Source organism: Salvelinus fontinalis, chromosome 24 (genome assembly GCF_029448725.1).
Source record: "Salvelinus fontinalis isolate EN_2023a chromosome 24, ASM2944872v1, whole genome shotgun sequence".
Taxonomy (NCBI): domain Eukaryota; kingdom Metazoa; phylum Chordata; class Actinopteri; order Salmoniformes; family Salmonidae; genus Salvelinus; species Salvelinus fontinalis.
The window spans coordinates 41,555,116-41,582,821 of NC_074688.1; the positions used below are offsets into that span (position 1 = coordinate 41,555,116).

Below are 27,706 nucleotides of genomic sequence, written 5' to 3' on the forward strand. Positions count from 1 at the left end.
TGTTATGACTCGTGTTATGACTCGTGTTATGACTCGTGTTATGACTCGTGTTATGACCGTGTTATGACCGTGTTATGACTAGTGTTATGACCGTGTTATGTTATGACCGTGTTATGACATGGCCGTGTTATGACCGTGTTATGACCGTGTTATGACCGTGTTATGACTAGTGTTATGACTAGTGTTATGACTAGTGTTATGACCGTGTTATGACTAGTGTTATGACCGTGTTATGACTAGTGTTATGACCATGTTATGACTAGTGTTATGACCGTGTTATGACTAGTGTTATGACTAGTGTTATGACTAGTGTTATGACCGTGTTATGACTAGTGTTATGACCGTGTTATGACATGACCGTGTTATGACTAGTGTTATGACCGTGTTATGACCGTGTTGTGACCGTGTTGTGACCGTGTTGTGGCCGTGTTGTGACCGTGTTGTGACCGTGTTGTGACCGTGTTATGGCCGTGTTATGGCCGTGTTGTGACCGTGTTGTGACCGTGTTGTGGCCGTGTTATGGCCGTGTTGTGACCGTGTTGTGACCGTGTTGTGACCGTGTTGTGACCGTGTTGTGACCGTGTTATGGCCGTGTTGTGACCGTGTTATGGCCGTGTTATGGCCGTGTTATGACGGTGGTATGGCCGTGTTATGGCCGTGTTGTGACCGTGTTATGGCCGTGTTATGGCCGTGTTATGGCCGTGTTGTGACCGTGTTGTGACCGTGTTATGGCCGTGTTGTGACCGTGTTGTGACCGTGTTATGGCCGTGTTATGGCCGTGTTGTGACCGTGTTGTGACCGTGTTATGGCCGTGTTATGGCCGTCTTTCGGATGGGACGTTAAACGGGTGTCCTGACTCTCTGAGGTCATTAAAGATCCCATGGCACTTATCGTAAGAGTAGGGGTGTTAACCCCGGTGTCCTGGCTAAATTCCCAATCTGGCCCTCAAACCATCATGGTCACCTAACAATCCCCAGTTCACAATTGGCTCATTCATCCCCCTCCTCCCCCCTGTAACTATTCCCCAGGTCGTTGCTGCAAATGAGAACGTGTTCTCAGTCAACTTACCTGGTAAAATAACGGTAAAATAAAATAAATAAATAAATTATGGCCGTGTTATGGCCGTGTTATGGCCGTGTTGTGACCGTGTTATGACCGTGTTATGGCGGTGTTATGGCCGTGTTATGGCCGTGTTGTGACCGTGTTATGGCCGTGTTGTGACCGTGTTATGGCCGTGTTATGGCCGTGTTGTGACCGTGTTATGGCCGTGTTATGGCCGTGTTGTGACCGTGTTATGGCGGTGTTATGGCCGTGTTATGGCCGTGTTATGACCGTGTTGTGACCGTGTTATGGCCGTGTTATGACGGTGTTATGGCCGTGTTATGGCCGTGTTATGGCCGTGTTATGGCCGTGTTATGGCCGTGTTGTGACCGTGTTGTGACCGTGTTATGGCGGTGTTATGGCCGTGTTATGGCCGTGTTATGGCCGTGTTATGGTCGTGTTATGACGGTGTTATGGCCGTGTTATGGCGGTGTTATGACGGTGTTATGGCCGTGTTATGGCCGTGTTATGGCCGTGTTATGGCCGTGTTATGGCCGTGTTATGGCCGTGTTATGGCGGTGTTATGGCCGTGTTATGGCGGTGTTATGGCCGTGTTATGACGGTGTTATGGCCGTGTTATGACGGTGTTATGACCGTGTTATGGCGGTGTTATGGCCGTGTTATGACCGTGTTATGACGGTGTTATGGCCGTGTTATGGCGGTGTTATGACGGTGTTATGGCCGTGTTATGGCGGTGTTATGGCGGTGTTATGGCCGTGTTATGACGGTGTTATGACCGTGTTATGGCGGTGTTATGGCCGTGTTATGACCGTGTTATGACGGTGTTATGGCCGTGTTATGGCCGTGTTATGGCGGTGTTATGACGGTGTTATGGCCGTGTTATGGCCGTGTTATGGCGGTGTTATGACGGTGTTATGGCCGTGTTATGGCCGTGTTATGGCGGTGTTATGACGGTGTTATGGCCGTGTTATGGCGGTGTTATGGCGGTGTTATGGCCGTGTTATGACGGTGTTATGACCGTGTTATGGCGGTGTTATGGCCGTGTTATGACCGTGTTATGACGGTGTTATGGCCGTGTTATGGCCGTGTTATGGCGGTGTTATGACGGTGTTATGGCCGTGTTATGGCCGTGTTATGGCGGTGTTATGACGGTGTTATGGCCGTGTTATGGCCGTGTTATGGCGGTGTTATGACGGTGTTATGGCCGTGTTATGGCCGTGTTATGGCGGTGTTATGACGGTGTTATGGCCGTGTTATGGCCGTGTTATGGCCGTGTTATGGCCGTGTTATGGCCGTGTTATGGCCGTGTTATGGCGGTGTTATGACGGTGTTATGGCCGTGTTATGGCCGTGTTATGGCCGTGTTGTGACCGTGTTGTGACCGTGTTGTGACCGTGTTATGGCCGTGTTGTGACCGTGTTGTGACCGTGTTATGGCCGTGTTATGGCCGTGTTATGGCCGTGTTATGACGGTGTTGTGACCGTGTTATGGCGGTGTTATGGCCGTGTTATGGCCGTGTTATGGCCGTGTTATGGCCGTGTTATGACGGTGTTGTGACCGTGTTATGGCGGTGTTATGGCGGTGTTATGGCCGTGTTGTGGCCGTGTTGTGGCCGTGTTATGGCCGTGTTATGGCCGTGTTATGGCCGTGTTGTGACCGTGTTGTGACCGTGTTATGGCGGTGTTATGGCCGTGTTATGGCCGTGTTATGGCCGTGTTATGGCGGTGTTATGACGGTGTTATGGCCGTGTTATGGCGGTGTTATGGCGGTGTTATGGCCGTGTTGTGACCGTGTTGTGACCGTGTTATGACGGTGTTATGACGGTGTTATGGCCGTGTTATGGCCGTGTTATGACCGTGTTATGGCCGTGTTGTGACCGTGTTATGGCCGTGTTATGACCGTGTTATGGCCGTGTTATGGCGGTGTTATGGCCGTGTTATGACGGTGTTATGGCCGTGTTATGACCGTGTTATGGCCGTGTTATGGCCGTGTTATGGCGGTGTTATGACGGTGTTATGGCCGTGTTATGACGGTGTTATGGCCGTGTTATGACGGTGTTATGGCCGTGTTATGACGGTGTTATGACCGTGTTATGGCCGTGTTATGGCCGTGTTATGACGGTGTTATGACGGTGTTATGGCCGTGTTATGACGGTGTTATGGCCGTGTTATGGCCGTGTTATGACGGTGTTATGGCCGTGTTATGGCCGTGTTATGGCCGTGTTATGACCGTGTTATGGCCGTGTTATGGCCGTGTTATGACGGTGTTATGGCCGTGTTATGGCCGTGTTATGGCCGTGTTATGACGGTGTTATGGCCGTGTTATGGCGGTGTTATGGCCGTGTTATGGCCGTGTTATGACGGTGTTATGGCCGTGTTATGACGGTGTTATGGCCGTGTTATGGCCGTGTTATGACGGTGTTATGGCCGTGTTATGACGGTGTTATGGCCGTGTTATGGCCGTGTTATGGCCGTGTTATGGCCGTGTTATGGCGGTGTTATGACGGTGTTATGGCCGTGTTATGGCCGTGTTATGGCCGTGTTATGGCCGTGTTATGACGGTGTTGTGACCGTGTTATGGCCGTGTTATGACCGTGTTATGGCCGTGTTATGGCCGTGTTATGACGGTGTTATGGCCGTGTTATGACCGTGTTATGGCCGTGTTATGGCCGTGTTGTGACCGTGTTGTGACCGTGTTATGGCCGTGTTATGACCGTGTTATGGCCGTGTTATGGCCGTGTTATGACGGTGTTATGGCCGTGTTATGGCCGTGTTATGGCCGTGTTATGACGGTGTTATGACGGTGTTATGGCCGTGTTATGGCCGTGTTATGGCCGTGTTATGGCGGTGTTATGACGGTGTTATGGCCGTGTTATGGCCGTGTTATGGCCGTGTTATGGCCGTGTTATGACGGTGTTATGGCCGTGTTATGACGGTGTTATGGCCGTGTTATGACCGTGTTATGGCCGTGTTATGGCCGTGTTATGGCCGTGTTATGGCCGTGTTATGACCGTGTTATGAAATCAGATCAAATTTTGTTGGTCACATACGCATGCTTAGCGAATGTCATTAGTGGAATGCTTGTATGGTTATGACCGTGTTATAAAATGTTATGACAAATTATGACATGGTTATGACCGTGTTATAAAGTGGTGTGACATATTATGACATGATTATGAACATGTTATGACATATTATGACATGGTTATGACCGTGTATAAAGTGTTATGACATATTATGACATGGTTATGACCGTGTTATAAAGTCTTATGATGCTGGGTGTCAAGTAAAGTGTTACCATAACAACAAACAATAAATTACAACAAAAGGGAACAGAGGAGATGACAGCGGAACATAAAAGAGATTAGCTAATTGACATTTTACAGGCAGAGTGTGTGTGTTCCTGTGTGCATCTGTGCATGCGTGTCTGTGTGTGTGTGTGTATATTTATATCTCTGTGTGTGTGTGTGTGTGTGTGTGTGTGTGTGTGTGTGTGTGTGTGTGTATCTCTGGGGTGCAAAGTGGTGTTCTTCTGAAGTTCAGAAACAGTGGCTGTTGATGATTAGACATGAGGGTTTATCATATCCCCGAGAGAGAGAGAGAGAGAGAGAGAGAGAGAGAGAGAGAGAGAGAGAGAGAGAGAGAGAGAGAGAGAGAGAGACGAGAGAGAGAGACGAGAGAGACAGAGACAAGAGAGAGACAGAGACAAGAGAGAGACAGAGACAAGAGAGAGACAGAGACAAGAGAGAGACAGAGACAAGAGAGAGACAGAGACAAGAGAGAGACAGAGACAAGAGAGAGACAGAGACAAGACAGAGACAGAGACAAGAGAGAGACAGAGACAAGACAGAGACAAGACAGAGACAAGAGAGAGACAAGAGAGAGACAAGAGAGAGACAAGAGAGAGACAAGAGAGAGACAAGAGAGAGACAAGAGAGAGACAAGAGAGAGACAAGAGAGAGACAGAGACAAGAGAGAGACAGAGACAAGAGAGAGACAAGAGAGAGACAGAGACAAGAGAGAGACAAGAGAGAGACAGAGACAAGAGAGAGACAAGAGAGAGACAGAGACAAGAGAGAGACAAGAGAGAGACAAGAGAGAGACAGAGACAAGAGAGAGACAAGAGAGAGACAGAGACAAGAGAGAGACAAGAGAGAGACAGAGACAAGAGAGAGACAAGAGAGAGACAGAGACAAGAGAGAGACAAGAGAGAGACAGAGACAAGAGAGAGACAAGAGAGAGACAGAGACAAGAGAGAGACAGAGACAAGAGAGAGAGAGAGACAAGAGAGAGACAGAGACAAGAGAGAGAGAGAGACAAGAGAGAGAGAGAGACAAGAGAGAGACAGAGACAAGAGAGAGACAGAGACAAGAGAGAGACAGAGACAAGAGAGAGAGAGAGACAAGAGAGAGAGAGAGACAAGAGAGAGAGAGAGACAAGAGAGAGACAGAGACAGAGAGAGACAGAGAGAGACAAGAGAGAGACAAGAGAGAGACAGAGACAAGAGAGAGAGAGAGACAAGAGAGAGACAAGAGAGAGACAAGAGAGAGACAAGAGAGAGACAAGAGAGAGACAAGAGAGAGACAGAGACAAGAGAGAGACAGAGACAAGAGAGAGACAGAGACAAGAGAGAGACAGAGACAAGAGAGAGAGAGAGACAGAGAGAGACAAGAGAGAGACAGAGAGAGACAAGAGAGAGACAGAGACAAGAGAGAGACAGAGAGAGACAAGAGAGAGACAGAGACAAGAGAGAGACAAGAGAGAGACAGAGACAAGAGAGAGACAGAGACAAGAGAGAGACAGAGACAGAGAGAGACAGAGACAGAGACAAGAGAGAGACAAGAGAGAGACAAGAGAGAGACAAGAGAGAGACAGAGACAAGAGAGAGACAAGAGAGAGACAAGAGAGAGACAGAGACAAGAGAGAGACAAGAGAGAGACAGAGACAAGAGAGAGACAAGAGAGAGACAGAGACAAGAGAGAGACAAGAGAGAGACAGAGACAAGAGAGAGACAGAGACAAGAGAGAGACAAGAGAGAGACAGAGACAAGAGAGAGACAGAGACAGAGAGAGACAGAGACAGAGACAGAGACAAGAGAGAGACAGAGACAAGAGAGAGACAGAGACAGAGAGAGACAGAGACAGAGACAGAGACAAGAGAGAGACAAGAGAGAGACAAGAGAGAGACAAGAGAGAGACAAGAGAGAGACAAGAGAGAGACAGAGACAAGAGAGAGACAAGAGAGAGACAGAGACAAGAGAGAGACAAGAGAGAGACAGAGACAAGAGAGAGACAAGAGAGAGACAGAGACAAGAGAGAGACAAGAGAGAGACAGAGACAAGAGAGAGACAAGAGAGAGACAGAGACAAGAGAGAGACAAGAGAGAGACAGAGACAAGAGAGAGACAAGAGAGAGACAGAGACAAGAGAGAGACAAGAGAGAGACAGAGACAAGAGAGAGACAAGAGAGAGACAGAGACAAGAGAGAGACAGAGACAAGAGAGAGACAGAGACAAGAGAGAGACAGAGACAAGAGAGAGACAGAGACAGAGACAAGAGAGAGACAAGAGAGAGACAGAGACAAGAGAGAGACAAGAGAGAGACAGAGACAGAGACAAGAGAGAGACAAGAGAGAGACAGAGACAAGAGAGAGACAAGAGAGAGACAGAGACAAGAGAGAGACAAGAGAGAGACAAGAGAGAGACAAGAGAGAGACAAGAGAGAGACAAGAGAGAGACAAGAGAGAGACAAGAGAGAGACAAGAGAGAGACAGAAAAAGAGAGAGAGAGACAGAAAAAGAGAGAGAGAGACAGAAAAAGAGAGAGACAGAAAGAGAGAGAGACAGAAAGAGAGAGAGACAGACAAGAGAGAGAGACAGACAAGAGAGAGAGAGAGACAAGAGAGAGAGAGAGACAAGAGAGAGAGAGAGACAAGAGAGAGAGAGAGACAAGAGAGAGAGAGAGACAAGAGAGAGAGAGAGACAAGAGAGAGAGAGAGACAAGAGAGAGAGAGAGACAAGAGAGAGAGAGAGACAAGAGAGAGAGAGAGACAAGAGAGAGAGAGACAAGAGAGAGAGAGAGACAAGAGAGAGAGAGAGACAAGAGAAAGAGAGAGACAAGAGAAAGAGAGAGACAAGAGAGAGAGAGAGACAAGAGAGAGAGAGACAAGAGAGAGAGACAGACAAGAGAGAGAGAGAGACAAGAGAGAGAGAGACAAGAGAGAGAGAGACAAGAGAGAGAGAGACAAGAGAGAGAGAGACAGACAGACAGAGAAATAGAACAGAGGGGGAAAGTGAGAGGACATTTGGAAAAGAGGGAGAGAGAGGTGGCGGGAGAGAGAGAGGAAGGGAGAGATGAGAGAGAGGTGGCGGGAGAGAGAGAGGAAGGGAGAGATGAGAGAGAGGAAGGGAGAGAGAGGAAGGGAGAGATGAGAGAGAGGTGGCGGGAGAGAGAGAGGAAGGGAGAGATGAGAGAGAGGTGGCGGGAGAGAGGAAGGGAGAGATGAGAGAGAGGTGGCGGGAGAGAGAGAGGAAGGGAGAGATGAGAGAGAGGTGGCGGGAGAGAGAGAGGAAGGGAGAGATGAGAGAGAGGTGGTGGGAGAGAGAGAGGAAGGGAGAGATGAGAGGAAGGGAGAGATGAGAGAGAGGGAGAGATGAGAGAGAGGTGGCGGGAGAGAGAGAGGAAGGGAGAGATGAGAGAGAGGTGGCGGGAGAGAGAGAGGAAGGGAGAGATGAGAGAGAGGTGGTGGGAGAGAGAGAGGAAGGGAGAGATGAGAGGAAGGGAGAGATGAGAGAGAGGGAGAGATGAGAGAGAGGTGGCGGGAGAGAGAGAGGAAGGGAGAGATGAGAGAGAGGTGGCGGGAGAGAGAGAGGAAGGGAGAGATGAGAGAGAGGTGGCGGGAGAGAGAGAGGAAGGGAGAGATGAGAGAGAGGTGGCGGGAGGAAGGGAGAGATGAGAGAGAGGTGGCGGGAGAGAGAGAGGAAGGGAGAGATGAGAGAGAGGTGGCGGGAGAGAGAGAGGAAGGGAGAGGTGGCGGGAGAGAGAGAGGAAGGGAGAGATGAGAGAGAGGTGGCGGGAGAGAGAGAGGAAGGGAGAGGTGGCGGGAGAGAGAGAGGAAGGGAGAGATGAGAGAGAGGGATAGATGGATGCCGCATGACTTCTCACAGTCAACAGAGAACAAACTCCAACTGAACTCATGTTATTTTTGATGATGCTCATTTTACACTCTCGTCACCCATCCTGTTCGTGAAATGACACACTGGGTCTGACAGTAAACCTGTCTCTGTGTATGTATGTCAGCTGTAATAAAAACATGATTTGAAAGCTCTCTGCTCTCTGTGTGTAGGGCAGCTTAGTCAATATATCTAGCTGGTTATCCGCTGGTTATCTTCCTCCTCTCCCTCTCTCCTCACCTTCATCCTCTTTCCTCCTCTCCCTCTCTCCTCACCCCTCTCCTTGTCACTTCACTCACCTCTTTCTACTCACAAAACACCTCATCTTACACCTGTACTTCCTGTTTCCTGCAGTGCGTTTCCTGGGCTCTCTGGAGGCGTTGTTGTCGTGCAGCACCAGCCCCCAGAGTAGCATGGTGATTGGCTGGAGGGAGAAAGAGGGCGAGCCCCTCAGAGTCACCGCCTTCCACACGGAGAAAGGAACCAATGACCTGGACCATCACTCTGGGATGAATTTGATAGGCACTCACAAGTCCTACCAAGTTATAATATCTATCCTTACTTCTCATTGGTTGTAGCCAATGCAGGCACTAACATCCTTCTCTCTGATTGGTTGCAGCCACCGCAGGTGTAGACAACAAGGTACTGCTGTGGAACCCCTATGTGATCTCTAAACCAGTGGGTGTACTCAGAGGTCACATGAGCAGTGTTACCGCCGTACGCTTCATAGTGGGCAAGAAACAGCTGATCAGCTTCTCCAAGGACAAGGTGAGAGAGAAGGAGAAGAGAAGTGAGGACTGTGTGTAGTAATGGGATGTTGTTATGTGTCAAAGACGTGCATTAGATGAAGTATGACTTCTTCTAAATGATGAAGATGAGACTTATTTCTACGTGCGTGTTGAAGACTTAAAGACAACTCTCTCTATCTTCTCTCAGGTGCTGAGGTTGTGGGATGTGGCCAGTCAGCTGTGTATTCAGCGTGTCGCCGGCGTCTTCCCCAAGACACAGGAGGAGTGTCACACTCTTCTGTTCCTCAGTGAGGAGCGCTCACGTCTCCTCCTCTCCTTCAACAGTCTGCTCCTCCTCATGGAAGTCAAGAGAGAGGAGGGGAGGAGAGTCACCAGCCATGAGAACCCTGTCACCTGTGTCCTCTATAACAGCCTGTTCAGACAGGTACAGACACAGGAACACATGCACAGTCACCTACATCTACACAGGACCCACGATAATGCTTTTCTCTCCGCATCCCCCCTCTCTCTCCCTCTCTTTCTCTCTCCCCCCGCCCCCTGTCTCTCTGTCCCTCTCTCCCCCATCTCTCTCTCCCCCATCTCTCTCTCTCCCCCCTCTCTGTCTCTCTCATCCCTCTCTCTCTCAAATTTCAAATTCAAATTTTAGCTGCTTTATTGGCATGAAAACCATTGTGTCAATATTGCCAAAGCAACAATGTATACAATATACATTGTAATAAAATTGTAAACAATAACAAATAATAATATAAAATGGCATTAAATAATAATACAAAATTAAATACAAAAATAATAACAATAAAATGGTAACAGTCAATAGTCGAATGTAATGTAATAAATATAAAAATATAAATGGAAAATGAAACTATAACTAACTTATAACTAAATAACGGTCATCTTCACCATTACATCGGTACTACAACTACTATCATCATTACCACTACTACCATTACATCATTACTACAACTACTATCATCATTACCACTACTACCATTACATCAGTACTACAACTACTATCATCATCATTACCACTACTACCATTACATCGGTACTACAACTACTATCATCATTACCACTACTACTACTATCACCACCATCATTAAACTGTTATCATTACCATTATCACCCATACCACTACTATTTGGAATGATAAACAACAATAATAATAGTAATAACAATAATACTAATAATAAGTAAGTTACTACCCATATGAGTATTTTTAGTTTTTCCTCTGGGTTTAATAAGTTACAATTTGGAATAAATGTAGTAATTACAGTGAATAATGAATGTCTTTGTGAGGAATATTTATCACAGTAAAGGAGAAAGTGCATCTCTGTTTCTACCTCCCCTGTTGTGCAGTGACCACATACACACTCTTCTTTGGGTAGCCATGTCTTTTTATGTCTGCCGGTTTCTATTGCCAATCGGTGGTCACTCAGCCTGTACTTGGTAAGGATCTGTCTCTGCTTCGTATCTCTGACAGAGTAGAGATAATCAGCCAATTCATATTCTCTGTTTAGGGTCAGATAGCAATTTAGTCGGCTTTGGGATTTTGTTTCATCCTTTGATTGGTTTATGATTTTGTTTATTGGAATTCTTTCTTTTGAAGCAGTGCTGGTGTCAGCTTGGTTGGTGAGGTCCAACACCAGCTGACTGAGAGGGCTCGTTTCTGGGCTCAGCTCTTGGGTTTGAAGTGCTTTAAATTGCAGACTTGAATTTGGACTTGAATTCAGATGTAGCCAAAATTTTAATGATCTTTTCTGTATTTTCATTATTACTGGAAAGCGGCCCAATTCTGCCCTACATACATTAGTTGGTGTATTTCTCTGGACTTGTAGGATTTTCCGACAGAATTCTGCATGTAGGGCTTCAATTGGATGTTTGTCCCACATTTTAAAGTCCAGTTTATTGAGTGGCCCCCAAACCTCACTTCCGTACAGAGCTATTGGTAGGATTACACTGTCAAATATTTTGGTCCAAATTCTAATTGGGATGTTGATATTGAATAATATCATTTTTATTGCATACAATGCTCTGCGGGCTTTTTCTTTGAGTGCATTCACTGTCATATTAAAGTTTCCTGATGCAGATATGGTCAGACCAAGGTAGGTGTAATTTTTAGTGTGTTCAATTATGGTGTTGTTCAGGGTGAATTTATATTTGTGTTTCTGACATCTGTTTTTGGGGGGGGGGGGGAAATCATGATTTTCGTTTTTTGGAAATTTACTGCAAGGGCCCGAATATGGCAATATTGCTCTAGAATATTAATGTTCTGTTGAAGACCTTCTTTGGTTGGTGATAGAAGTACCAAGTCATCAGCATATAGCAGGTATTTCACCTCTGTGTCAAATAGTGTGAGTCCTGGGGCTGGAGAATGGTCCAACATGTCTGCTAATTCATTGATATACAGTAAATGTTGAAAAGAAAAAGATTTGGACTCAAACTGCAGCCTTGTCTCACACCTCGACATTGTGAAAATAATTCTGTTCTTTGGTTTTGGATTTTTATTGCATACTTGTTTTCTGTGTACATACATTTTATTAAGTCATACACCTTACCACCAAGCCCACTTAGTAGAATTTTGTCTCTCTCTCTCTCTCTCTGCTCTCTCTCTCTTTCTCTCTCTCTCTGCTCTCTCTCTCTCCTCATCTCAACTCTGCTTTCTCTCTCTCTCTCTCTCTCTGCTCTCTCTCTCTCCTCATCTCAACTCTGCTTTCTCTCTCTCTCTCTCTCTCTCTCTCTCTCTCTACCCCCCTCTCTCTTTCTGTCTCCCCCCTCTCTCTCTCTCTGTCTGTCTACCCACCCTCTCTGTCTCTCTCTCTGTCTCTCTATCCCCCCACTCTCTCTCTCTCTCTCTCTCTCTCTCTCTCTACCCCCCCTCTCTGTCTCTACCCCCTCTCTCTTTCTGTCTCCCCCTCTCTCTCTCTCTCTCTCTCTCTCTCTCTCTCTCTCTCTCTCTGTCTCTCTACCCCCCCCACTCTCTCTCTCTCTCTCTCTCTCTGTCTCTACCCCCCTTTCTCTTTCTGTCTCCCCCCCTTTCTCTCTCTCTCTCTCTCTCTCTCTCTCTCTGTCTCTCTACCTCCCCTCTGTCTCTCAGGTGATCAGCAGTGACTCTGGCTCCACAGTGATCTGTTGGCTGGTGGACACAGGTCAGAAGGTCAAGCAGTTCCACCGTTGTCATGGTGATGCTGAGATCTCCACCATGGCGCTGGACGGGACACAGACACGCTTGTTCACCGCCGGCACAGACGGAGTAGTCAAGGTCACTCGTTACATTCATCGACGTAGGCAGTCGCCACAGACGGAGTGGTCAAGGTCCTTCTGTTAGTCTAGAGTTGGTGTCGGTCCTTCTGTTAGTCTAGAGTTGGTGTCTCTCCTTCTGTTAGTCTAGAGTTGGTGTCTCTCCTTCTGTTAGTCTAGAGTTGGTGTCTGTCCTTCTGTTAGTCTAGAGTTGGTGTCTGTCCTTCTGTTAGTCTAGAGTTGGTGTCTGTCTTTCTGTTAGTCTAGAGTTGGTGTCTCTCCTTCTGTTAGTCTAGAGTTGGTGTCTCTCCTTCTGTTAGTCTAGAGTTGGTGTCTCTCCTTCTGTTAGTCTAGAGTTGGTGTCTCTCCTTCTGTTAGTCTAGAGTTGGTGTCTGTCCTTCTGTTAGTCTAGAGTTGGTGTCTGTCCTTCTGTTAGTCTAGAGTTGGTGTCTGTCTTTCTGTTAGTCTAGAGTTGGTGTCTGTCCTTCTGTTAGTCTAGAGTTGGTGTCTGTCCTTCTGTTAGTCTAGAGTTGGTGTCTCTCCTTCTGTTAGTCTAGAGTTGGTGTCTCTCCTTCTGTTAGTCTAGAGTTGGTGTCTCTCCTTCTGTTAGTCTAGAGTTGGTGTCTCTCCTTCTGTTAGTCTAGAGTTGGTGTCTCTCCTACTGTTAGTCTAGAGTTGGTGTCTCTCCTTCTGTTAGTCTAGAGTTGGTGTCTCTCCTTCTGTTAGTCTAGAGTTGGTGTCGTTCCTTCTGTTAGTCTAGAGTTGGTGTCTGTCCTTCTGTTAGTCTAGAGTTGGTGTCTGTCTTTCTGTTAGTCTAGAGTTGGTGTCTGTCCTTCTGTTAGTCTAGAGTTGGTGTCTGTCCTTCTGTTAGTCTAGAGTTGGTGTCTCTCCTTCTGTTAGTCTAGAGTTGGTGTCTGTCCTTCTGTTAGTCTAGAGTTGGTGTCTGTTCTTCTGTTAGTCTAGAGTTGGTGTCTCTCCTTCTGTTAGTCTAGAGTTGGTGTCTCTCCTTCTGTTAGTCTAGAGTTGGTGTCTCTCCTTCTGTTAGTCTAGAGTTGGTGTCTCTCCTTCTGTTAGTCTAGAGTTGGTGTCTGTCCTTCTGTTAGTCTAGAGTTGGTGTCTGTCCTTCTGTTAGTCTAGAGTTGGTGTCTCTCCTTCTGTTAGTCTAGAGTTGGTGTCTCTCCTTCTGTTAGTCTAGAGTTGGTGTCTGTTCTTCTGTTAGTCTAGAGTTGGTGTCTCTCCTTCTGTTAGTCTAGAGTTGGTGTCTGTTATTCTGTTAGTCTAGAGTTGGTGTCTGTCCTTCTGTTAGTCTAGAGTTGGTGTCTGTCCTTCTGTTAGTCTAGAGTTGGTGTCTGTCCTTCTGTTAGTCTAGAGTTGGTGTCTGTCCTTCTGTTAGTCTAGAGTTGGTGTCTGTCCTTCTGTTAGTCTAGAGTTGGTGTCTGTCTTTCTGTTAGTCTAGAGTTGGTGTCTGTTCTTCTGTTAGTCTAGAGTTGGTGTCTGTCCTTCTGTTAGTCTAGAGTTGGTGTCTGTCTTTCTGTTAGTCTAGAGTTGGTGTCTGTCTTTCTGTTAGTCTAGAGTTGGTGTCTGTCCTTCTGTTAGTCTAGAGTTGGTGTCTGTCTTTCTGTTAGTCTAGAGTTGGTGTCTGTCTTTCTGTTAGTCTAGAGTTGGTGTCTGTCCTTCTGTTAGTCTAGAGTTGGTGTCTGTCCTTCTGTTAGTCTAGAGTTGGTGTCTGTCCTTCTGTTAGTCTAGAGTTGGTGTCTGTCCTTCTGTTAGTCTAAAGTTGGTGTCTGTATTTCTGTTAGTCTAGAGTTGGTGTCTGTCTTTCTGTTAGTCTAGAGTTGGTGTCGTTCCTTCTGTTAGTCTAGAGTTGGTGTCGTTCCTTCTGTTAGTCTAGAGTTGGTGTCGTTCCTTCTGTTAGTCTAGAGTTGGTGTCTGTCCTTCTGTTAGTCTAAAGTTGGTGTCTGTATTTCTGTTAGTCTAGAGTTGGTGTCTGTCTTTCTGTTAGTCTAGAGTTGGTGTCGTTCCTTCTGTTAGTCTAGAGTTGGTGTCGTTCCTTCTGTTAGTCTAGAGTTGGTGTCGTTCCTTCTGTTAGTCTAGAGTTGGTGTCGTTCCTTCTGTTAGTCTAGAGTTGGTGTCTCTCCTTCTGTTAGTCTAGAGTTGGTGTCGTTCCTTCTGTTAGTCTAGAGTTGGTGTCTGTCCTTCTGTTAGTCTAGAGTTGGTGTCTCTCCTTCTGTTAGTCTAGAGTTGGTGTCTGTCCTTCTGTTAGTCTAGAGTTGGTGTCTCTCCTTCTGTTAGTCTAGAGTTGGTGTCTGTCCTTCTGTTAGTCTAGAGTTGGTGTCTGTCCTTCTGTTAGTCTAGAGTTGGTGTCTGTTCTTCTGTTAGTCTAGAGTTGGTTTCTGTCTTTCTGTTAGTCTAGAGTTGGTGTCTGTTCTTCTGTTAGTCTAGAGTTGGTGTCTGTTCTTCTGTTAGTCTAGAGTTGGTGTCTGTCCTTCTGTTAGTCTAGAGTTGGTGTCTGTCCTTCTGTTAGTCTAGAGTTGGTGTCTCTCCTTCTGTTAGTCTAGAGTTGGTGTCTCTCCTTCTGTTAGTCTAGAGTTGGTGTCTGTCTGTTTATGTTTGTCAGAGTGTCTGTTTCTGTCTCCTTAACTCCTGGTGTTGGATGTTAACCCGGTGGTGTCAATTTGATGGGGTGTCTGTTCTAGGTTCTAGATCTGTATTTCTTGGTTCTAACTGTGTGGTTCTAATAGTGTGGTTCTAACTGTGTGGTTCTAACTGTGTGGTTCTAGATCTGGGACTTTAACGGTCACTGCCACCACAGGCTGAATGCGGGCCGGGACCAGGCCGTGGACATCTCCCAGGTTCTAGTGCTGAAGAGAACTGTGCTGGTCATGGGCTGGGAGAGGTGTGTGTCCCTAATACCTGAGATCTGACATTCAACTGTCATGTCAGTCAGTCTGTCTGTCTGTCTGTCTGTCTGTCTGTCTGTCTGTCTGTCTGTCGTTGTGTATCTGTGTTAATGACAGGAACAGTAGTTATAACACAGTGTTAATGACAGACCCAGTAACAGTAGTTATAACAGAGTGTTAATGACAGACCCAGTAACAGTAGTTATAACACAGTGTTAATGACAGGACCAGTAGTTATAACAGAGTGTTAATGACAGGAACAGTAACAGTAGTTATAACACAGTGTTAATGACAGGAACAGTAACAGTAGTTATAACACAGTGTTAATGACAGTAACAGTAGTTATAACACAGTGTTAATGACAGTAACATTAGTTATAACACAGTGTTAATGACAGTAACAGTAGTTATAACACAGTGTTAATGACAGTAACATTAGTTATAACACAGTGTTAATGACAGTAACAGTAGTTATAACACAGTGTTAATGACAGACCCAGTAACAGTAGTTATAACACGGTGTTAATGACAGGACCAGTAGTTATAACATAGTGTTAATGACAGACCCAGTAACAGTAGTTATAACACAGTGTTAATGACAGACCCAGTAACAGTAGTTATAACACAGTGTTAATGACAGTAACATTAGTTATAACACAGTGTTAATGACAGTAACAGTAGTTATAACACAGTGTTAATGACAGTAACATTAGTTATAACACAGTGTTAATGACAGTAACAGTAGTTATAACACAGTGTTAATGACAGACCCAGTAACAGTAGTTATAACACGGTGTTAATGACAGGACCAGTAGTTATAACATAGTGTTAATGACAGACCCAGTAACAGTAGTTATAACACAGTGTTAATGACAGACCCAGTAACAGTAGTTATAACACAGTGTTAATGACAGTCACAGTAGTTATAACACAGTGTTAATGACAGACCCAGTAACAGTAGTTATAACACAGTGTTAATGACAGGAACAGTAACAGTAGTTATAACACAGTGTTAATGACAGACCCAGTAACAGTAGTTATAACACAGTGTTAATGACAGGAACAGTAACAGTAGTTATAACACAGTGTTAATGACAGACCCAGTAACAGTAGTTATAACACAGTGTTAATGACAGTAACAGTAGTTATAACACAGTGTTAATGACAGACCCAGTAACAGTAGTTATAACACAGTGTTAATGACAGTAACATTAGTTATAACACAGTGTTAATGACAGTAACAGTAGTTATAACACAGTGTTAATGACAGACCCAGTAACGGTAGTTATAACACAGTGTTAATGACAGAACCAGTAACAGTAGTTATAACACAGTGTTAATGACAGTAACAGTAGTTATAACACAGTGTTAATGACAGACCCAGTAACAGTAGTTATAACACAGTGTTAATGACAGGACCAGTAGTTATAACACAGTGTTAATGACAGTAACAGTAGTTATAACACAGTGTTAATGACAGGAACAGTAACAGTAGTTATAACACAGTGTTAATGACAGACCCAGTAACAGTAGTTATAACACAGTGTTAATGACAGTAACAGTAGTTATAACACAGTGTTAATGACAGACCCAGTAACAGTAGTTATAACACGGTGTTAATGACAGGACCAGTAGTTATAACACAGTGTTAATGACAGACCCAGTAACAGTAGTTATAACACAGTGTTAATGACAGGAACAGTAGTTATAACACAGTGTTAATGACAGGAACAGTAACAGTAGTTATAACACAGTGTTAATGACAGGAACAGTAGTTATAACACGGTGTTAATGACAGGACCAGTAGTTATTACACAGTGTTAGTGTAATATGTAAGGGATAAAGGCTAACGTTCTGTAAGTAATGGATGATGCGGAGCCGGGTCCCTTTGTGGAGGTCTTTCTAAGGTAATGTACAGAACGTCAGCGTTTATCCCGGTTATACATCAGTCGTCAAAGGAAACAATATGAAAACACACGTTTAGCGGTAGAAATCGTTATTTTTCGTTGATAAGATAATTCATACTTTCTCATCTTTTGGATGCTAGAGACGCGACCCAGTCATTCGTTTGATTAGTTTGATCTCTCTCTCTCTCTCTCTCTCTCTCTCTCTCTCTCTCTCTCTCTCTCTCTCTCTCTCTCTCTCTCTCTCTCTCTCTCCGCCACCCCTCTTCTCTCTCTGCAGGATGTTAACAGTGTTCAGACTGCCCTCCTTCTCTCTCTGCAGGATGTTAACAGTGTTCAGACTGCCCTCCTTCTCTCTGCAGGATGTTAACAGTGTTCAGACTGCCCTCCTTCTCTCTGCAGGATGTTAACAGTGTTCAGATTGCCCTCCTTCTCTCTCTGCAGGATGTTAACAGTGTTCAGACTGCCCTCCTTCTCTCTCTGCAGGATGTTAACAGTGTTCAGACTGCCCTCCTTCTCTCTCTGCAGGATGTTAACAGTGTTCAGACTGCCCTCCTTCTCTCTCTGCAGGATGTTAACAGTGTTCAGACTGCCCTCCTTCTCTCTGCAGGATGTTAACAGTGTTCAGACTGCCCTCCTTCTCTCTCTGCAGGATGTTAAGTGTTCAGACTGCCCTCCTTCTCTCTGCAGGATGTTAACAGTGTTCAGACTGCCCTCCTTCTCTCTGCAGGATGTTAACAGTGTTCAGATTGCCCTCCTTCTCTCTCTGCAGGATGTTAACAGTGTTCAGACTGCCCTCCTTCTCTCTCTGCAGGATGTTAACAGTGTTCAGACTGCCCTCCTTCTCTCTCTGCAGGATATTAACAGTGTTCAGACTGCCCTCCTTCTCTCTCTGCAGGATGTTAACAGTGTTCAGACTGCCCTCCTTCTCTCTGCAGGATGTTAACAGTGTTCAGACTGCCCTCCTTCTCTCTGCAGGATGTTAACAGTGTTCAGATTGCCCTCCTTCTCTCTCTGCAGGATGTTAACAGTGTTCAGACTGCCCTCCTTCTCTCTCTGCAGGATGTTAACAGTGTTCAGACTGCCCTCCTTCTCTCTCTGCAGGATGTTAACAGTGTTCAGACTGCCCTCCTTCTCTCTCTGCAGGATGTTAACAGTGTTCAGACTGCCCTCCTTCTCTCTGCAGGATGTTAACAGTGTTCAGACTGCCCTCCTTCTCTCTCTGCAGGATGTTAACAGTGTTCAGACTGCCCTCCTTCTCTCTGCAGGATGTTAACAGTGTTCAGACTGCCCTCCTTCTCTCTGCAGGATGTTAACAGTGTTCAGATTGCCCTCCTTCTCTCTCTGCAGGATGTTAACAGTGTTCAGACTGCCCTCCTTCTCTCTCTGCAGGATGTTAACAGTGTTCAGACAGCCCTCCTTCTCTCTGCAGGATGTTAACAGTGTTCAGACTGCCCTCCTTCTCTCTGCAGGATGTTAACAGTGTTCAGACTGCCCTCCTTCTCTCTCTGCAGGATGTTAACAGTGTTCAGACTGCCCTCCTTCTCTCTCTGCAGGATGTTAACAGTGTTCAGACTGCCCTCCTTCTCTCTCTGCAGGATGTTAACAGTGTTCAGACTGCCCTCCTTCTCTCTGCAGGATGTTAACAGTGTTCAGACTGCCCTCCTTCTCTCTCTGCAGGATGTTAACAGTGTTCAGACTGCCCTCCTTCTCTCTGCAGGATGTTAACAGTGTTCAGACTGCCCTCCTTCTCTCTCTGCAGGATGTTAACAGTGTTCAGACTGCCCTCCTTCTCTCTGCAGGATGTTAACAGTGTTCAGACTGCCCTCATTCTCTCTCTGCAGGATGTTAACAGTGTTCAGACTGCCCTCCTTCTCTCTGCAGGATGTTAACAGTGTTCAGACTGCCCTCCTTCTCTCTGCAGGATGTTAACAGTGTTCAGACTGCCCTCCTTCTCTCTGCAGGATGTTAACAGTGTTCAGACTGCCCTCCTTCTCTCTCTGCAGGATGTTAACAGTGTTCAGACTGCCCTCCTTCTCTCTCTGCAGGATGTTAACAGTGTTCAGACTGCCCTCCTTCTCTCTCTGCAGGATGTTAACAGTGTTCAGACTGCCCTCCTTCTCTCTGCAGGATGTTAACAGTGTTCAGACTGCCCTCCTTCTCTCTCTGCAGGATGTTAACAGTGTTCAGACTGCCCTCCTTCTCTCTGCAGGATGTTAACAGTGTTCAGACTGCCCTCCTTCTCTCTCTGCAGGATGTTAACAGTGTTCAGACTGCCCTCCTTCTCTCTCTGCAGGATGTTAACAGTGTTCAGACTGCCCTCCTTCTCTCTGCAGGATGTTAACAGTGTTCAGACTGCCCTCCTTCTCTCTCTGCAGGATGTTAACAGTGTTCAGACTGCCCTCCTTCTCTCTCTGCAGGATGTTAACAGTGTTCAGACTGCCCTCCTTCTCTCTCTGCAGGATGTTAACAGTGTTCAGACTGCCCTCCTTCTCTCTCTGCAGGATGTTAACAGTGTTCAGACTGCCCTCCTTCTCTCTGCAGGATGTTAACAGTGTTCAGACTGCCCTCATTCTCTCTCTGCAGGATGTTAACAGTGTTCAGACTGCCCTCCTTCTCTCTGCAGGATGTTAACAGTGTTCAGACTGCCCTCCTTCTCTCTGCAGGATGTTAACAGTGTTCAGACTGCCCTACTTCTCTCTCTGCAGGATGTTAACAGTGTTCAGACTGCCCTCCTTCTCTCTGCAGGATGTTAACAGTGTTCAGACTGCCCTCCTTCTCTCTGCAGGATGTTAACAGTGTTCAGACTGCCCTCCTTCTCTCTGCAGGATGTTAACAGTGTTCAGACTGCCCTCCTTCTCTCTGCAGGATGTTAACAGTGTTCAGACTGCCCTCCTTCTCTCTGCAGGATGTTAACAGTGTTCAGACTGCCCTCCTTCTCTCTCTGCAGGATGTTAACAGTGTTCAGACTGCCCTCCTTCTCTCTCTGCAGGATGTTAACAGTGTTCAGACTGCCCTCCTTCTCTCTGCAGGATGTTAACAGTGTTCAGACTGCCCTCCTTCTCTCTCTGCAGGATGTTAACAGTGTTCAGACTGCCCTCCTTCTCTCTCTGCAGGATGTTAACAGTGTTCAGACTGCCCTCCTTCTCTCTCTGCAGGATGTTAACAGTGTTCAGACTGCCCTCCTTCTCTCTCTGCAGGATGTTAACAGTGTTCAGACTGCCCTCCTTCTCTCTCTGCAGGATGTTAACAGTGTTCAGACTGCCCTCCTTCTCTCTCTGCAGGATGTTAACAGTGTTCAGACTGCCCTCCTTCTCTCTCTGCAGGATGTTAACAGTGTTCAGACTGCCCTCCTTCTCTTTGCAGGATGTTAACAGTGTTCAGACTGCCCTCCTTCTCTCTGCAGGATATTAACAGTGTTCAGACAGCCCTCCTTCTCTCTCTGCAGGATATTAACAGTGTTCAGACTGCCCTCCTTCTCTCTGCAGGATGTTAACAGTGTTCAGACTGCCCTCCTTCTCTCTGCAGGATGTTAACAGTGTTCAGACTGCCCTCCTTCTCTCTGCAGGATGTTAACAGTGTTCAGACTGCCCTCCTTCTCTCTCTGCAGGATGTTAACAGTGTTCAGACTGCCCTCCTTCTCTCTCTGCAGGATGTTAACAGTGTTCAGACTGCCCTCCTTCTCTCTGCAGGATGTTAACAGTGTTCAGACTGCCCTCCTTCTCTCTGCAGGATGTTAACAGTGTTCAGACTGCCCTCCTTCTCTCTGCAGGATGTTAACAGTGTTCAGACTGCCCTCCTTCTCTCTGCAGGATGTTAACAGTGTTCAGACTGCCCTCCTTCTCTCTCTGCAGGATGTTAACAGTGTTCAGACTGCCCTCCTTCTCTCAGTTCTTTGTTCAGCCCTCTGAGTGGAAGGGAGGAGTTCAGCATAACGATGACGTCCTGTGTGCCACATTTCTGCCCCCTCAAACCCTCGTCACAGGTATGTGTGTGTGTGTGTGTGTGTGTGTGTGTGTGTGTGTGTGTGTGTGTGTGTGTGTGTGTGTGTGTGTGTGTGTGTGTGTGTGTGTACAGTATGTGTCTCTGTGTGTTAGAATGAAACATTGTCCACTCAGGCAACAGGAGAGGAGAGAATAGAGAAGAAATCCACGGAAGTAAAACAACATCTGGGAGTAAATATCTGTTAATGAAAGTGGATGGTGGAGTTATCAAAGTGCTCCCTCGGTCTCTCTGCTGGGGAGCTGTGTGTTCTCTTCCTGCCAGGCCCACAGCACACCCAGCGGAGGCCTGAACTCAGGCTCAACTCTGACTGCACAACATGGCTACCGTTAAGCACTAATGCTTACCCTCAGAGAATACCCCGTCAGAATGATTTGGAGATCAATCTTAATGTTAACTGCACTAATCCTCCATTAACAGGATTTACCGGGAGCTTTGAGATGCTGGTTCTTATCTGGGGGATTCTGCTCTAAACCACTACTTAGACCTATAGAATGGGTTCTGCTCTAAACCTCTACTTAGACCTATAGAGTGGGTTCTGCTCTAAACCTCTACTTAGACCTGTAGAATGGATTCTGCTCTAAACCACTACTTAGACCTATAGAATGGATTCTGCTCTAAACCTCTACTTAGACCTATAGAATGGGTTCTGCTCTAAACCTCTACTTAGACCTATAGAATGGGTTCTGCTCTAAACCTCTACTTAGACCTATAGAATGGGTTCTGCTCTAAACCTCTACTTAGACCTATAGAATGGGTTCTGCTCTAAACCCCTACTTAGACCTATAGAATGGGTTCTGCTCTAAACCTCTACTTAGACCTATAGAATGGATTCTGCTCTAAACCTCTACTTAGACATATAGAATGGGTTCTGCTCTAAACCCCTACTTAGACCTATAGAATGGGTTCTGCTCTAAACCCCTACTTAGACCTATAGAATGGGTTCTGCTCTAAACCCCTACTTAGACCTATAGAATGGGTTCTGCTCTAAACCTCTACTTAGACCTATAGAATGGATTCTGCTCTAACCCTCTACTTAGACCTATAGAATGGGTTCTGCTCTAAACCCCTACTTAGACCTATAGAATGGATTCTGCTCTAAACCTCTACTTAGACCTATTGAATGGGTTCTGCTCTAAACCACTACTTAGACCTATAGAATGGGTTCTGCTCTAAACCACTACTTAGACCTATAGAATGGGTTCTGCTCTAAACCTCTACTTAGAACTGTAGAATGGATTCTGCTCTAAACCACTACTTAGACCTATAGAATGGATTCTGCTCTAAACCCCTACTTAGACCTATAGAATGGGTTCTGCTCTAAACCACTACTTAGACCTATAGAATGGGTTCTGCTCTAAACCTCTACTTAGACCTGTAGAATGGATTCTGCTCTAAACCACTACTTAGACCTATAGAATGGATTCTGCTCTAAACCTCTACTTAGACCTATAGAATGGGTTCTGCTCTAAACCTCTACTTAGACCTATAGAATGGATTCTGCTCTAAACCTCTACTTAGACCTATAGAATGGGTTCTGCTCTAAACCACTACTTAGACATATAGAATGGGTTCTCCTCTAAACCACTACTTAGACCTATAGAATGGATTTTGCTCTAAACCCCTACTTAGACCTATAGAATGGGTTCTGCTCTAAACCTCTACTTAGACATATAGAATGGGTTCTGCTCTAAACCCCTACTTAGACCTATAGAATGGGTTCTGCTCTAAACCCCTACTTAGACCTATAGAATGGGTTCTGCTCTAAACCCCTACTTAGACCTATAGAATGGGTTCTGCTCTAAACCTCTACTTAGACATATAGAATGGGTTCTGCTCTAAACCTCTACTTAGACCTATAGAATGGGTTCTGCTCTAAACCCCTACTTAGACCTATAGAATGGGTTCTGCTCTAAACCTCTACTTAGACCTATAGAATGGGTTCTGCTCTAAACCACTACTTAGACATATAGAATGGATTCTGCTCTAAACCTCTACTTAGACCTATAGAATGGGTTCTGCTCTAAACCTCTACTTAGACCTATAGAATGGGTTCTGCTCTAAACCTCTACTTAGACCTATAGAATGGGTTCTGCTCTAAACCTCTACTTAGACCTATAGAATGGGTTCTGCTCTAAACCCCTACTTAGACCTATAGAATGGGTTCTGCTCTAAACCCCTACTTAGACCTATAGAATGGGTTCTGCTCTAAACCTCTACTTAGACATATAGAATGGGTTCTGCTCTAAACCCCTACTTAGACCTATAGAATGGGTTCTGCTCTAAACCCCTACTTAGACCATTAGAATGGGTTCTGCTCTAAACCTCTACTTAGACCTATAGAATGGGTTCTGCTCTAAACCTCTACTTAGACCTATAGAATGGGTTCTGCTCTAAACCTCTACTTAGACCTATAGAATGGGTTCTGATCTAAACCCCTACTTAGACCATTAGAATGGGTTCTGCTCTAAACCACTACTTAGACCTATAGAATGGGTTCTGCTCTAAACCTCTACGTAGACCATTAGAATGGGTTCTGATCTAAACCCCTACTTAGACCATTAGAATGGGTTCTGCTCTAAACCCCTACTTAGACCTATAGAATGGGTTCTGCTCTAAACCTCTACTTAGACCTATAGAATGGATTCTGCTCTAAACCTCTACTTAGACCTATAGAATGGGTTCTGCTCTAAACCTCTACTTAGACCTATAGAATGGGTTCTGCTCTAAACCTCTACTTAGACCTATAGAATGGGTTCTGCTCTAAACCCCTACTTAGACCTATAGAATGGATTCTGCTCTAAACCTCTACTTAGACCTATAGAATGGATTCTGCTCTAAACCCCTACTTTTTGCTCTTATGGATACACACGTCTCTATAGAGAGGCCTCTCCTGTGTAGAGGACTGAAGAGTTGGTCTATTATGAAACAGAATTTAATCTCTCCTGTGTACCGTATAGATAGACGTGTCTTCACAAAGCTAAACTAGTACAATTGTAGAGCTATAGTTCTGAGATATTGTGGCATTGTCCCCGTTGAGAGGTACAGCACAGACAACACTAATCTTGCACAATGGCTACTCTGTGTGAAAGATTCACTGCAGTGATGAGTACAAGACGAAGGAAAAGCAGAGAGAGGGAGAGAAGAGGGAACATTTAGAGGAAAATAATAGCACATGACAGAACACTTTGGGCAGATAAAAAGAATTGGGAGAAAAACAGACTAGTGAGAATAGAAGTAACAAGATACTTTCAAAAAGTATTTCTCTCCTTCCCACTTTCTCTCTCTCTCTGTCGCTCTCTCCTTCCTCTCTCTGTCGCTCTCTCCTTCCTCTCTCTGTCGCTCTCTCCTTCCTCTCTCTGTCGCTCTCTCCTTCCTCTCTCTGTCGCTCTCTCCTTCCTCTCTCTGTCGCTCTCTCCTTCCCACTTTCTCTCTTTTCTGTCGCTCTCTCCTTCTCTCTGTCGCTCTCTCCTTCCTCTCTCTGTCGCTCTCTCCTTCCTCTCTCTGTCGCTCTCTCCTTCCTCTCTCTGTCGCTCTCTCCTTCCTCTCTCTGTCGCTCTCTCCTTCCTCTCTCTGTCGCTCTCTCCTTCCCACTTTCTCTCTTTTCTGTCGCTCTCTCCTTCTCTCTGTCGCTCTCTCCTTCCTCTCTCTGTCGCTCTCTCCTTCCCACTTTCTCTCTCTCTCTGTCGCTCTCTCCTTCCCACTTTCTCTCTCTCTCTGTCGCTCTCTCCTTCCTCTCTCTGTCGCTCTCTCCTTCCTCTCTCTGTCGCTCTCTCCTTTCCACTTTCTCTCTCTCTGTCGCTCTCTCCTACCTCTCTCTGTCGCTCTCTCCTTCCTCTCTCTGTCGCTCTCTCCTTTCCACTTTCTCTCTCTCTGTCGCTCTCTCCTTCCTCTCTCTGTCGCTCTCTCCTTTCCACTTTCTCTCTCTCTCTGTCGCTCTCTCCTTCCTCTCTCTGTCGCTCTCTCCTTTCCACTTTCTCTCTCTCTGTCGCTCTCTCCTTCCTCTCTCTGTCGCTCTCTCCTTTCCACTTTCTCTCTCTCTGTCGCTCTCTCCTTCCTCTCTCTGTCGCTCTCTCCTTTCCACTTTCTCTCTCTCTGTCGCTCTCTCCTTCCTCTCTCTATTGCTCTCTCCTTCCCACTCTCTCTTTCTGTCGCTCTCTCCTTCCTCTCTCTATCGCTCTCTCCTTCCCACTGTCTCTCTCTGTGTCGCTCTCTCCTTCCCACTTTCTCTGTCGCTCTCTCCTTCCCACTTTCTCTCTGTCGCTCCCTCCTTCCCCTCTCTCTCTCTCTCTCCTTCCCACTTTCTCTCTCTTTCTGTCACTCTCTCCTTCCCACTTTCTCTTTCTCTCTGTCGCTCTGTCGCTCTCTCCTTCTCACTTTCTCTCTCTCCTTCCCACTTTCTCTCTCTTTCTGTCGCTCTCTCCTTCCCACTTTCTCTCTCCTTCCCACTTTCTTTTTCTCTCTTTCTCTCTCCTTCCCACTTTCTTTTTCTCTCTGTCACTCTCTCCTTCCTGCTCTCTCTGTCTCGTTCTCCTTCCCACTTTCTCTCTGTCACTCTCTCCTTCCTGCTCTCTCTCTCTGCCGCTCTCTCACCCACTCTCTGCATTCTCTCTCCACCTAACCCGTTTCTAAATGTGCTCTTTATCTAAGTCTCTATTTTTCCCGTCCTCCCTCTTTCACTCTGTTTCTCTCTCTCCCTCCCTCCTTCCCTCCACCCCTCCCTCTCTCTCTCCCTCCCTCCACCCCTCCCTCTCTCTCTCCCTCCCTCCACCCCTCCCTCTCTCTCTCCCTCCCTCCTTCCCTCCACCCCTCCCTCTCTCTCTCCCTCCCTCCTTCCCTCCACCCCTCCCCCTCTCTCTCCCTCCCTCCACCCCTCCCCCTCTCTCTCCCTCCCTCCCTCCCTCCACCCCTCCCTCTCTCGCCCTGGATTATCCTAATGCCCAGATTCAATTATGTTTATTAGCTCTCCCTCTGTGAGAGAGAGGGAGATGGACCCGAGTAGTCTGCCTCTTCGGCCTGAAGTATGGTGTGCGTGTGTGCGTGTGTCCTCACATGCATGTGTGCTCACGTCTGTGTATGTGTGTGCGTGTGTGTGTGTCCTCACGTGCATGTGTGCTCACGTCTGTGTATGTGTGTGTGTGTGTGTGTGGGTCTTTGCGTATGTGTGCATGAGAATCAGAATGCAGGAGAACATTTAACCGTTGGGGGACTGTACCCACCTCATCAATATTCACTCTGTGTAGCGCTCTGCTTGGCCACTTCCTGCTCTCTGACACTCACAGCCTGACACAGCAGCCCCAGTTCCTCTACCTCCATCCCCTTATTTCACCCCAAAAGCAGGCAGGTCTCTCCCTTCTTCCTCTTATCTTCACCATCTTCTCATCTCATTTACCTAAAAGAGGTGACGGACATAATAAGTCAAGGTAATTCAATTTAAATGTTTCCCTCCACATAATATGTACCTTGACAATGCTGGAAAAGTAAGTCCTAAACCTCTGTAGTGTTTTGTGTTTCAAAGTATTTTTCTATGTTTGACTAGTTCTGTCTGTAGTCTTCATGTAGATGTGATGGGCATGGGGTTGACTAGTTCTGTCTGTAGTCTTCATGTAGATGTGATGGGCATGGGGTTGACTAGTTCTGTCTGTAGTCTTCATGTAGATGTGATGGGCATGGGGTTGACTAGTTCTGTCTGTAGTCGTCATGTAGATGTGATGGGCATGGTGTTGACTAGTTCTGTCTGTAGTCGTCATGTAGATGTGATGGGCATGGGGTTGACTAGTTCTGTCTGTAGTCTTCATGTAGATGTGATGGGCATGGGGTTGACTAGTTCTGTCTGTAGTCTTCATGTAGATGTGATGGGCATGGGGTTGACTAGTTCTGTCTGTAGTCTTCATGTAGATGTGATGGGCATGGGGTTGACTAGTTCTGTCTGTAGTCTTCATGTAGATGTGATGGGCATGGGGTTGACTAGTTCTGTCTGTAGTCTTCATGTAGATGTGATGGGCATGGGGTTGACTAGTTCTGTCTGTAGTCTTCATGTAGATGTGATGGGCATGGGGTTGACTAGTTCTGTCTGTAGTCTTCATGTAGATGTGATGGGCATGGGGTTGACTAGTTCTGTCTGTAGTCTTCATGTAGATGTGATGGGCATGGGGTTGACTAGTTCTGTCTGTAGTCGTCATGTAGATGTGATGGGCACAGGACCATATACACTGACTAGACAAAACATTAAGAACACTCTTTCCATGACGTAGACTGACCATGTGAACCCAAGCGAACGCTATGATCCCTTATTGACGTCACTTGTTAAATCAGTGTAGATGAAGGGAGGAAACAGATTAAAGAATGATGTTTAAGTCTTGAGGCAATTGAGACATGGATTGTCTATGTGCTGTTGCCCATTCGGCAAGACAAAAGATGGAAGTGCCTTTGAACAGGGTATGGTAGTAGGTGCCAGGCGCACCGGTTTGTTTCAAGAACTGCAATGCTGCTGGAGTCAACATGGGCCAGCATCCCTGTGGAACGCTTTCGACACCTTGCAGAGTCCACGCCCCGACAAATGGAGGCTGTTCTGAGGGTGAAAGTGTTTGGTAGACTCAGTGTATTCATGTTAACTCATGGAATGTATCCAGGAGGCATGTTAGAGCACAGCACCGTGTGGGTTAGTCATGTCCTTATGTCTGTAT

The 27,706-nt window shown here is 46.2% G+C and overlaps 1 protein-coding gene across 1 annotated transcript in view; it reads left to right on the plus strand.

Annotated features, from left to right (window-relative positions):
• Positions 1 to 27,706, plus strand: part of LOC129822452 (WD repeat-containing protein 49-like) — a gene marked incomplete at its 5' end in the record, with an annotated part of 64,222 nt that overhangs the window by 8,196 nt on the left and 28,320 nt on the right. The window contains 6 exons of the mRNA XM_055880742.1: positions 8,584 to 8,751; positions 8,849 to 8,997; positions 9,166 to 9,402; positions 12,073 to 12,237; positions 14,996 to 15,111; positions 20,873 to 21,003. Coding sequence (XP_055736717.1) covers positions 8,584 to 8,751; positions 8,849 to 8,997; positions 9,166 to 9,402; positions 12,073 to 12,237; positions 14,996 to 15,111; positions 20,873 to 21,003 — 966 coding nt within the window. The remainder of the gene's footprint in view (positions 1 to 8,583; positions 8,752 to 8,848; positions 8,998 to 9,165; positions 9,403 to 12,072; positions 12,238 to 14,995; positions 15,112 to 20,872; positions 21,004 to 27,706) is intronic.